Below are 13103 nucleotides of genomic sequence, written 5' to 3'. Positions count from 1 at the left end.
ATCAGAGACCGTTATAAAAATGTACATTTTGTTTTTGCTCTCATTTTCATCATGTTTTCCAGGTAAGGTCAGTCATAGTGGTAATAGTAATTTTTATTTGATTAGACTCTGTCTAAAAATTAGAACTGGTGTAGGCAAAAATTAAAATGACAAAAAACAAACATTCATTTAAATAACACTACATTCCTTGTACGTACCAGGATCAGTCCAGACAGTGGGTTATGTCCCCCGTCCAGCAGATGGAGTCAGAGCAAACTTCGGAGGGTGCTGGCATATAAACTGGTGCACCCTCCACAGATCCTCAGTATCTCTCTGACTCCAGCAGATGTGAGGAGGGGGAACCCTTGTTTCCCATAGTGAGTGGATTCGGTTCCACACTTGTTCTTCTTCTCTCTTTCCTCAAGGATAGGATCAAGTAGGCCTGGGTTTAAAAAAAAAAATAATTTTTTTTTCAAATTTCTGGGGGTCTCTTTGAGCTCCCTGCCCGGGCCTTGCAGCCCTGGTTGGCTTGCTAGCAGGACTGTGTTCCTTTTTTGTCTTCCTTTCTCTTCTGTCCTTCGGCGGTAAGTTTTGGCTGTTATTTTGTGTTGCAGCTTATTCGGTAGGACGGAGCAGGTGGATGCTGGTGGTGCCAGCCTCTCCCCTCTTTCGCGCCGCGTTCGGACCCCTCCCCCTCGGCCCTGCGACGTACATTCCCCGGGGCCGCAGCGGCAGGGAGGTCCCATTCCCCTGCCGCTCCTGAGGGGAGGGTTAGCGGAGTTGAGCTGGGGCGGCACGAGCCCGCTCCTCCCGCGGCGTGATTTTCCCGGGATCCGGGCCTCTGCGCCAGCGCTTCTCTCCCCCCCCCCCCCCCCCCCCCCCGGGCCCACGCCATGCAGCGCATTAGGTGCCCTTCCTGTGGCGGCTCGGGGCAGGGCGGATTGCGGGATGGCTCCTGCAGTAAATGTCTCCCCGGGGGGGAGACCAGCCTAGCTCCCCCGGCTTCTTCGCCGCCGCGCTCGGAGCGCCGCGGCCCTCGGGGGATAGCCCCGCCCCCTCCTTTGGCGGGAGCGGCAGCCATTTTGGAGCTGGAGAGCTGCATAGACTCTGATGCTGAGGAGACTCAGCATGATTTTTCTCCACGCCCGACGCCGATTCGGGACCCGGGCGCCACCCCGGCCCCCCCCCTCCGCCGCCAGCCGGGTTTTCGGCCGACTTCGTGGTATTGATGCACCAGGCGTATCTCCAGAGCCTGCAGCCGACCGGGGGGCCCATCGGCAGGTCCCATGCCGGCGAAGGTGCCCGGCTTGGGGGGGCGTGGTGGGCCCCAATCCGGGTACCGTGGGGGGGGGGCCCCAGGGTACCTCTAGTCCTTCCGCCGAGTGGGGCGCCTCCAGCTCCGGACCCAGGGAGTGACCCGGCGTCGACGGCAGACGATGATTCGCTCCTTGCAGCGCACCTGGAGTGTGACGACCCGAGGGTGCTACGGATTTTCCGCAAGGAAGAGCTGTCGGATCTCATTCCACACGTCCTCCAGGAATTGGACCTCGATCCCCCCGTCGAGCCGCCGGGGCCCCCGGCACCCTCCGTAGCCTCAGCTAGCACCAAAGGGGACCCTGTCTTGACGGGACTGTGTCCTTTGGCACGGACTTTTCCAATCCATGAGTCATTTCTGCACCTGCTGGTGCGGGAGTGGGACACACCGGAGGCGTCCCTCCGGGTCGGCAGGGCAATGGACAAGCTCTATCCTCTCCCCGGCGACTTCCTGGACCTGCTTAAGGTACCCAAGGTCGACTCGGCGGTTTCTGCCGTCACAAAGAGAACCACCATCCCGGTAACGGGGGGAACAGCCCTGCGGGACCTACAGGACAGGAAATTGGAAGTCTGCCTCAAAAAGATCTTTGAGGTCTCGGCGCTGGGGGTCCGCTATCTGCGGCTCCCTTACCCAGAGAGCCGGTCTTCGGTGAGTTCAGCAGCTCCTCACTTCCCAGCAACTGCCGCCGGAGGAGGCGGCGCAAGCGGACCGTCTGGAGGCCGTCATTGCTTACGGGGCCGATGCCCTCCACGATCTGCTGCGGGTCCTGGCAAGGACTATGGTTTCGGCAGTTTCCGCCAGGCGCCTGCTGTGGCTACGGAACTGGGCGGCAGACGCCTCGTCCAAATCTAGCCTGGGGGCCCTACCCTTCAAGGGTAGGTTCCTTTTCGGCGAAGATCTTGACCAGATCATCAAATCCCTGGGGGAAAATTCGGTACACAGACTACCCGAGGATCGTCAGCGACCATATCGCCCGACCTCTTCTTTCTCCAGGAACCGCCCTTGCTCTCAACGGCGATTTCGGGGCGCCCGGCAGCAAGGCCCCAGAAACCCCTCGGCCAGGTCACAATCGTGGCCCCGGTCCTTTCGCGGCCGCAGACCGCCCAGGGACTCGTCGGCGCAGGGAGCCTCTGGCAAGCCTCCCCAATGATGCCAGGACGGCCCACTCCCCTCTACCTCGGATTGGAGGACGAATAGCCTGGTTCTACGAGGAGTGGGCCAACATCACTACGGACCAGTGGGTCCTGGATATCCTAAGACACGGTTACACATTGGACTTGCTACGGCTCCCCAGAGACAGGTTCATCTTCTCACCCTGCGGGTCCAGTCCCAAGCGCCTGGGGGTACGGAGCACGCTGGACAGGCTTCTGGCCCTGGGAGCCCTCTCGCCAGTCCCCTTCGGAGAGGTGGGCTCGGGGCATTATTCCATTTATTTCATGGTGCCCAAAAAGGATGGCTCCTTCCGGCCCATCCTGGACCTCAAGGAAGTCAGCAAGGCCCTCCGGGTACCCCGGTTCCGCATGGAAACTCTTCGCTCCGTCATAGAGGCGGTGCATCAGGGAGAATTCCTAGCCTCCCTGGACCTGACGGAGGCCTATCTGCACATTCCAATTCTGCCGGCCCATCACAACTTCCTTTGTTTCAAGATACTGGGCCAACACTTTCAGTTCCAGGCCCTTCCCTTCGGGCTGGCGACCGCACCCAGGACTTTCACCAAGATAATGGTGGTAGCAGCGGCCGCGCTCTGGCGAGAAGGGATCCTAGTCCACCCTTACCTGGACGATTGGCTCATCCGGGCGAAGACTTTCTCGCAGGGGCAGCAGGCGGTCGACAGAGTAGTCTATTTCCTCCAGTCCCTCGGCTGGGTGGTCAACTTCGGCAAGAGCAGCTTACTTCCATCTCAACAGCTGGACTTCCTCGGGGTGCGTTTCGACACGGCTCAGGGCAAGGTCTTCCTGCGCCCGGACAAGGCTCAAGCACTGAGGGAGCAAATCCTTCACTTTGCATCTCTTCCGATTCCCACGGCGTGGGATTACCTGCAGATCCTGGGATCAATGGCCTTTGCAATCAACCTAGTACCGAGGGCCTTTGCGCACCTCAGACCTCTACAAATGGCGCTGCTCTCTCGATGGAAGCCGGTCTCTCGGGACTATCAAGCGGTGCTCCCTCTACTGCCGACCGCCAGGCTCAGCCTGCGCTGGTGGCTGAACCCCAGGAACCTGGCTCAAGGTTGCCCTCTGGAGTCGCCGGATTGGTTAGTGGTCACTACCGATGCGAGTCTGACTGGTTGGGGGGCTGTTTGTCTCCGAAGTTTGGCCCAGGGGCGGTGGACGAAGGAACAGGCGACGTGGCCGATCAACCGCTTGGAGACCAGGGCGGTACGCCTGGCGCTCATGCATTTCCTGCCTCTGCTTCGACACCGGGCGGTTCGGGTCCTCTCGGACAATGCGACCACGGTGGCTTACATCAACCGACAAGGAGGCACCAAAAGCCGTGTGGTGGCCCTCGAAGCGGCACGGCTCATGGCCTGGGCAGAACGTTTCCTCGACCGCCTGGCGGCCTCCCACATTGCAGGGGTAGACAACATTCAAACGGACTACTTGAGTCGTCAGACGCTGGATCCCGGGGAATGGACTCTCTCCGACGAGGCGATGTCGATCATCACACGGCGCTGGGGGACGCCCGCCATGGACCTCATGGCAACGTCCTCCAATGCGAAGGCTCCTCGATTCTTCAGCCGAAGAAGGGATCATGGTGCAGAAGGGGTGGACGCCCTGGTTCTCCCCTGGCCGCCCCGGCTCCTCCTGTACGTCTTCCCTCCGTGGCCACTGGTGGGCAAGGTTCTAAGGAGGATAGAAAATCATCCAGGAGCGGTAATTCTCGTGGCTCTGGAATGGCCGCGGCGCCCATGGTTTGCAGACCTCCTCAACATGGTGGTGGAAGGGCCCCTGCGGCTTAATTGTGTGTTGAGTGAAAAAGAATTTTCTCTGATTAGTTTTAGTTTGCTACTTGTTAACTTCATGGAGTGCCCCCTAGTCCTTATGTTATCCGAAAGAGTAAATAATCACTTCACATCTACCCGTTGTAGACCTCTATCATATCCCCCCTCAGCTGTCTCTTCTCCAAGATGAACAGCCCTAACCTCTTTAGCATTTCCTCATAGGGGAGCTGTTCCATCCCCTTTATCAATTTGGTCACCCTTCTCTGTACCTTCTCCAGTGCAACTATATCTTTTTTTTAGATGCGGTGAACAGAATTGTACACAGTACTCAAGGTGCGGTCTCGCCATGGAGCGATACAGAGGCATTATGAAAAAATTTTTTATTCACCATTCCGTTCCTAATAGTTCCTCTCTGCACATTTCTATTTATACATTCCTCAAGAAATATTAAATATTTCTAAAACTATGCTAATAAACAGAATAAATGTTTCAAAACTGAGAAATAGAATAACATCCAGTCATTAAAAACGCATACAAATTATTAAAAATTCAAGCAGCAGACACATCATATAATGCTAATAATTAAAATGGCAATTAGTCAAGAAAAATAAATTAAAAAGACCCTTTTATTTAGCCTCTCCAGTAAATCTCTTACTCCTTTCCCTTGTAGGCCAGTAGCATACACCAGAAACAGCAGTGGCTGTTATAGATTTGTCCTCACAGTCTACTTTCCTTAGGGTCCAAGACCAGTCTCTATGTGTCTGTCTCACACACCAGTCACACCTGCACAACAAGATTCTCTCTCACATACCAGTCATCTCCCCGATCAGTCTTTCTCATTATCTCTCTCTCTCATATCACCTCCATGATCAGTCTTTTTCTCTCTCTCACACACACACACAGGTCATCTTCTTACCCCGTCTTTTTCTCTCTCTCTCACACGTACCGGTCATCTCCACGATCAGCCTGACTCTCTCTCTCACACACATACTGGTCACCTCCATGATCAACCTGACTCTCTGTCTCTCACACTTACCGGCCACCTCCACGATCAGCCTGACTCTCTCTCTCTGTCTCTCACACATGCTTCCTCTCATTAACTTACATACACAGTCTCAATCGTACACATGCTCATTTTCTCACACATATGCTGATTCAGTCTCGCTGTCTTAAGCCCCCCCCCAAGCGCACACTGGTGTGTTGCAGTACATCGGTTGAAAATCGCTGATTTAGGGGATAGTTTTTCAAAGCCTTTTACACACACAAAACACGGACTTATGCATGTAAATGGCTTGATATGTATTATTGCCAGGGATTTGTGCACATGAAAATATATGTAATCTTTTATGTGCACACGGGCAAAATAAATAGGATTCTAGGTGGCAGAGTTTGAATTTAGATGCTTGCTTTTGATTTTATAAAGCTACCTTATAAATTAATGTACACAAGTTGTGCCCTGCAAAGAGCAGGTATAAGCTTGTGTGCGTTATTCTGGTTAATTTTCAAAGCAAAATGTGTGCAAGTTCGCATTGTAAATTGGCATAATGTGAATTTTTGAAATGAGTAAATTACATGGATTGTTACAAAATTACCCTCCCAGTGATGACCTTAAAGATGTCTGGTTTTGAAATATAATGTAAGTTCTTGAATACAGTGTCATTATCTATTTTGTCATTATCTACTTTCATTTGTGGCAAAATCATAATTTTATAATTTATTTTTTTCATATCTTCCTGAGAATAAGATACAAAACATGATGATAGTAAACCAGTCATTTTATTTCAAGTAATGAAACATTCTGTCAATATTTTGTTCTATAGGGCATTGATTCTGTGTGAACGTTTGGCAAATTTCTTTAGGTGGTAGGATGCTTGAACTTTTGATGTATCGTTTATTGAAAAATATAAGAGATGAACTGAGCTTTGAATCACAACAGCATTGTTCTAAATGCCCCTCCCCCTTTGCACTGGTTCATGTTTTGGATCACAATTCACAGTTGGAATTTTTGGGACTTGAATTTGCTCCAGAGGATAATCTTTGGCTTATATTAAATTTTTAGAATACTAAAATCAAATTGTGGATCTTGCTCCATAATCCCTGGCATCATGCTCATTTTGATGTAAAAAAAAATCCCATTTCTTGTAAATACAGAGTATGCTCCAGTGAAGTTCACATTGTTTTATAAACAGAAGCCTAAATTTGAGCTCAGAAGAGAGAGAATTTTCATTTGTTATTTTTAAAGCTGCATTGTTCCATTTCTGAAATTTAGAATCATGGTGCATTTGCAGATTACATCATTTTCATTCAAGGCCTGCTGTTGCTTATACTGTCAGTTTTAATAAAATCATACGATTACATTCTTGTTTGTTTTCTTTTATAGGAGGAAAGGACAGACGAAGTGGCCTCATTTTGACAATTCCACTGTGTTTCGAGCAGACAAGTATGGATGAACTAAGTGTTACTCTGGACTATCTGCTCAGTATTCCAAGGTGACTTTCTGGTTTCTATCACTGAATTATGTACACATGGTTAATTTTTCACCTAAAATACCCTCAGAAATTTTTTTATGGTAATGTTTGTGATACTGAAGCATCTCAACAGCATGAAAATGTTTTCTCAGTTTTTCTGATACCTTTTGCTTTTAATTACTGTTGTCATGATTGAAATCGTATTCATTTGTTAAGTGACAGAAATATATTGATGGAGAGTAGATTAGCTAGCAGTCTGCCCTTCTGAGGCTATGTTGTAAATATATTGGAAGATTATCTTCTTTGTTATAAACAGTGAAAAGAACCCATCTATCCCACACTGTTGCGATTCGTTACTTTCAGATGAAAGTCTTTCATTTTAAAATGTTATAAGCAGAGAAGGGAAGGCATGCAGAAGCATAGCTTTGGAAATGCTTTTCAACATAAATTTGCAGCAGGGTCGGGAGAGGGGTTTTACCTTATATATTAAGTATATGCTATGTCTCAGAATGATTTGTTTTCCCATCGATAGCAGGGCTGAATTAGCCATGCTGTCTGGGAGCGTCTCGCGACCGGTCAGGAAGCGGAGTTTTCTCAGTTAGTACAAAGTTTTGAACTCTGTACGGCTGCACGGTGAGCTTCCCGCGCGATTGCCTTGTTACCTCAGTCTCTTTTTTTTCTGTGAGCAAATCTGCACGTGGAGTTTTTCTCCTCATCTCTGAAGAGATTTTTTCTCAATTTTGTTTTTTTCTTCAATTTTTTTAGGCAGTGATGGCTCCTAAGCCATCTGGATTTAAGTACTGCCAATGCGGTAAAATTATGTCCATTACACATGGACATAACTACTTCTATATTTGCCTGGACCGGAACACGACCAAGTCTCATGCCGGGACTGTGCTCGTATGTCTCCCAAAGCCCAAAGGAAGTGTGCAGAAAAAATTGCACGTCTAAAGGTATCATCAACACCGTCTTCGCCGGGACTGTCAAAGAGACCGAACAAGAATCCGTCAAAAAGGTCTGTATCGTTAGAAGAGGGTACCTCGGCCAGGTCGGTCAGTCTACCAAGGCTAGTGAAGGGAGTTGAGGCCGCAACTCCTCATTCACAGGAATCCCCTCATGAGCGCGTGGTTTTCAGTTTACTGAACCCGCTCGATCCCGCTCATCGACACCGAAGAAATTAGGTCATAAAAAATCAAATTGGCCGAAGCTGGTCGGCGCCAGGATGCGCGCATGGCGCTTCGGTGCTTAGCCCGGTGCATAACTCATCGGCGCGCAGGTCGGCGCACAAAGGCACATCTAAGCGTACAGAGTCTATGCCATGCGATGCAGCAGAGCATCATGGCTTAAAACGTGCGAAGCTATCAAGTCCACCTCGAATTCCGATGCACAGGACACCAGCTTTGACGCAGCCTATACTGCTAAGTCAAGAAAGTCTTAAAAAGTCACAAAAAACGAAACATTTAACATCTTCAAAACCTAGTATCACAGATTCTGACCAGCATCTGGAACTAGTCTCTGTCCATGACTCTGACACCTCTAGCAAAGATTCTGATTCTCATGGGTCTTCCCTTAGTAGACCACAATCCCCTCCTCAAGACTTGCTCATAGCAGCAATACCTTCAGGATCAGCTCCTTTTTCAGGACCTGCACAACCTCTCGCAACTAAAGCGATGTTACAGAATTCGCAGGCATTAAATACTTTTCTTCAGGATCTCAACACTGTACATCCTCAGCCTTCACTTGTAGGGATGTGAATCGTTTTTTGACGATTTAAAATATCATTCAATATTTTTTAAATTGTCATTAATCGTTAAAGAGTGCGATACAATAGAAATTCCACCGATTTATCGTGAAAAAATCATTAATCGGGTTAGTGCACACTAACAGGAGTTAGGACACAATCTAAAAACCCATGGGCACTGGACGGCCCGCGCCATTTTTAAAGATGGCACCGGCCGTCCAGTGCTCCTACCATGTGACAGGGGCTGGCCAATGGCACGGTTACCCTGTCACATGGTAAGGGCAAAGGGCCATCGGCGCCATTTTTATTAGTGGCAGCCGACGGCCCGAGAGTGGGAGATCGCTCCCGGGACCCCCGCTGGACCACCAGGTAATTTTAAAATGTTTTTTGGGGGGGGGGGGTGGGAGAGTGGTGGAGGCTAAAGGAGCAGTTTTAAAGGGTTGGGGTGGGATTTTTGTTTATTGGATCGGGCGCAGCCGAGTAAAAAAAAAACCAAAAACCCTGTTTGGGCCGGACGAAATAAAATGCACGATTTGAATCGGAACCCGAACCGATTCCGGTTCCGATTCACATTTCTATTCACTTGTGCCTTCGCCAACTCCACTCCTTCCCTCTCAGCCATCAGCACCATCTCCAATTGCTGATCGATCGGACTCTCCAGACTCGCCATGGCCATCATCCCCTGGTTCATCTACAGGTTTTCCATCTGACCCTCCAGAAGGTCTCCCGAAACCTTATTCCCCTCCCGAAGACTTGAACTACACAAAGGTAATCGAGAAAGTAGGCTCTCTTTTAAATATAGAGACGGGAAAGATTCCTGATCCTAGGACGGAGGTTCTTGAAATACTGAAAATATTCGAAATGCCTCCAGAGCCAACAGCTCTACCACCACATACAGTACTGGATATAGTCCTTCGTAAAATGTGGGAGAAACCTTTTACCACCACAGCTACATCAAGGAAAACGGACTTCAAGTACCGTATGCGTAATTCAACAATTTACGATGTCACACAATTGCCACACAACTCAATAGTAGTGGAATCTGCACTATCAAAGGTGAAAAGGTCAAAACTTCATGCCAATTCACCACTAGGGAAGGTCCATAAGTCCATGGATGACTTCGGCCGTAAATTATACCATTCGTCCATGCTAGCAACAAAAATTCAACACCATCAGTTTTATGTAATCCAGTATTTATTTGAATGTCTTCAGAGATTACGTCCCATATGTTTAGCCTCTGATAATACTCTTCCACAGCCATTTACAGACATGGAAAAAGGACTTAGTCATCTACTTCGGTCTGTGTATGAGTCGTTTGAGTCTTCCGCAAGATCTTCGGCTACAGCTATAGCAGCAAGACGAATGGCATGGTTGAGAGTGAGCGCTATAAGAGAGGACATCCACGATAAGTTAGCGGACATACCATGTCTAGGAGACAATCTTTTTGGTGAGAAGTTTGCGGAAACCGTTACCATTCTTAAAGAACAGAGTACCGCGGTACTGTCACTCACTTCTCCTACGGACCCCCATATCTCGTCCAGAAAATTTTATCCTTCATTCAGGAGGAAATCCTACTCAAGGGCACCTTTTAAATCATACAATACCTATCGAATGCAAAATTATTCCCACCAGAGATACCATTCTCAGACTCATCAATCCCGTGGACAACCTCGTCAAGAACGACCTCAAAAGCCAGCACCAGCACCCCCTCAAAAACAGACTTCATCTTTTTGAGCTATCCCGAGCCACCTCCACCACCAAACATAGAAGGTCGCCTCTGGCTATTCTATGCCAATTGGGAGGCAATTACCTCAGATTCTTGGGTGCTGAACATCATAAGGGAAGGCTACCAGATACATTTTGTAACACTCCCATGCCTCCCTCATATTCCCTCCCCCTGGAATACATCAACCCACTCACTGTACCTTCAGAAACAGTTACAAAATCTATAAAACCAAAAATCCATTCAAAGAATTCCAATATCACAGGAGAATCGGGGATTCTACTCCCATTATTTCCTCATCCCAAAAACGTCCAGAGGTCTTCGACCCATCTTAGACCTACGGAATCTCAACAAACACATTCAGAAAGAAAAATTCAAGATGACGTCTCTAAAGACTATTCTTTCCCTCCTACAGCCCAACGACTGGCTATGTTCCATAGACTTGAAGGATGCGTACTCCCCATATACCCATGCACCCTTCTTCCTGGCAATACCTTTGCTTTCAAGCTCAGAACAGCCACTATCGATACAAAGTTCTACCCTTTGGCCTATCTTCGGCCCTAAGAGTATTCACAAAATGTTTAGCGGTGGTGGTGGCTTACCTCAGACAACTGTCGATCCAGATATTTCCCTATCTGGTTGACTGGCTTTTAGTAGCTTCGGATCAGGCTACTCTACGGAATCACATGTTCCAAACAATCAATTGCCTTCAGACATTGGGCTTCTTAATAAATTACAAGAAGTCCAACCTGCAACCGACCCAAACACTACAGTTCATTGGAGCGCTCATCGATACAACACAACAGAGAGCATACCTTCCGCAGGACAGGATTCAAACGCTATCCTCACTAGCTCGACGTCTTATGCAACCGATCATATACTTCAGCCCGTCAAGTCCTCCAATTACTGGGTCACATGGTGGCAGCTATCCATGTAGTTCCCTACACCTGACTACACATGTGCTGCCTACAATGGGGACTAAAGAATCAATGGTCTCAATACTTTCAACCCCTCTCAACCAGGATACAACTTACGACTCAAATGCGCATCGACATTCGATGGTGGAAAAACACCAACAACCTGACCTCGGGAGCACCTTTCCGGTTACCTCCCCATCAACTTATGCTCACAATGGATACATCCAGGAGGGGCTGGGGAGCCCATCTGAGCAATCTAAAGACTCAAGGTCTCTGGTCTCCTCGGGAGAGCACACAACAGATCAACCTCCTGGAACTTCAAGCCATCTGGAAATCACTCCAAACCTTCTCCCCTCAAGTTCGGGGCAAGCATCTCATGGTATACACAGACAACCAAGTCGCCATGTTCTACATAAACAAGGAAGGAGGGTCAGGTTCATGGATCCTCTGTCGAGAAACACTTCGAATACTGACGTGGGCAATAGCAAACAAAGTTTCAAATCAAGCTACTTACCTTCCAGGTTTAAACAACGTCACGACGGATCGCCTCAGCAGAATTTTTCATCCACACGAATGGACTTTGAATCCAAAAGTAGCAACAAGGATCTTTCAACGCTGGGGCAACCCATTAATAGATCTCTTTGCCACAGAGAGCAACCGTCAAACACAAGCATTTTGCTCCATTTACCCGAGCAAACTTCGTCATGCTCCAGATGCCGTTCTCATCCCATGGACGGAGGGCTTGCTCTACGCTTACCTTCCCATTCTGTTAATATCAAGGACAATTCAGAAATGCATCCGAGACACAGCGGATATGATCCGCATAGCTCCAGCATGGCCAAGGCAGCCCTTTCCATTGGAGAGCCATCCACATCTATTAACTCAGGAAGGGGGGTCCCTCCTTCATCCAATGCATCGTTCCCTCCTCCTGACAGCTTGGAGGTTGAAAGGCATTTATTAAGCCACCTGGGTCTGCCATCTCAACTAGAAGACATTGCATCCAGGAAACCTTCAACCAGTCGTAACTATGCAGGAAAGTGGCATCATTACACGAAATGGTGCAAACCGCGACAACTAGATCCATTCTCAACAGCCATGCAACTTCTAGAGTATTTCCATACACTCTACTTCGCTGGTCTAGCGTTGGCTTCCATTCGTGTGCATGTTAGCGCTATTGCAGCTTTCCACCACTCTCATAATGGACTTCCCATTTCCAACCATCTGCTGATCTCCAGATTCATGCGGGGCATGCTACGTCTACGGCCACCGGTGTCAAAGCCACCTATACTATGGAATCTCAATATAGTCCTTGAACAGCTAATGCTGCCTCCTTTCGAGCCATTACATTCATGCCACATTAAATACCTCACATGGAAAATGGTATTTCTAGTGGCCGTCACATCAGCACGGAGAGTAAGTGAACTACAAGCCTTTGTTCACTATTCTTCTTATTTAGAATTTTAGCATGATAAGGTCACTCTTCAGCCTCATCCTACTTTCCTTCTTAAAGTAGTATCAGCTTTCCACATAAACCAGTCAATTACATTGCCAATCTTCAAACCTAAACCTCATCATAATGCCCAAGACAAACTTCTGCACTCTTTAGACTGTAAAAGAGCGTTAGCTTATTACAAACAAAGGACTCAATCTCAAGAAAGACCATCTCAATTGTTCCTCTCTTTTAACCCAAATAATCCAAATCAGCCTGTCTCCAAAAGAACCATTGCTAGTTGGCTATCCCAATGCATTGAATTCTGCTACAATAAACGTTCCATTGTTTTGAGCAACAAACCAAAAGCACACAAGATAAGAGCAATAGCAGCATCTGTTGCACATTTAAGGAAAGTTCCGCTACTGGACATCTACAAAGCAGCAACTTGGTCTTCTCTTCATATTTTCACATCTCACTACTGTATCGGACAGCAAACATCTTCCACTGCAGCTCTGGGTTCGGCAGTTCTGTCAACCCTAAATACAGAATAAGACTGTCTACCTTTATTGAAGTGTAGTGTCCTCAAA

General features: G+C 48.3%; 1 protein-coding gene across 6 annotated transcripts in view; it reads left to right on the top strand.

Moving 5' to 3' along the window:
- The window catches only part of SESTD1 (SEC14 and spectrin domain containing 1), a 283107-nt gene that overhangs the window by 77889 nt on the left and 192115 nt on the right, over positions 1-13103 (top strand). For all 6 annotated transcript variants that reach the window (XM_029605904.1, XM_029605907.1, XM_029605908.1 and 3 more), the window contains exon 3: positions 6616-6724. In XM_029605904.1, coding sequence (XP_029461764.1) covers positions 6616-6724 — 109 coding nt within the window. The remainder of the gene's footprint in view (positions 1-6615; positions 6725-13103) is intronic.

This window comes from Rhinatrema bivittatum, chromosome 6, assembly GCF_901001135.1.
Source record: "Rhinatrema bivittatum chromosome 6, aRhiBiv1.1, whole genome shotgun sequence".
Taxonomy (NCBI): Eukaryota; Metazoa; Chordata; class Amphibia; order Gymnophiona; family Rhinatrematidae; genus Rhinatrema; species Rhinatrema bivittatum.
The sequence above is the reverse complement of the archived record's forward strand: the minus strand, read 5'-3'. Positions and strand labels throughout refer to the sequence as shown.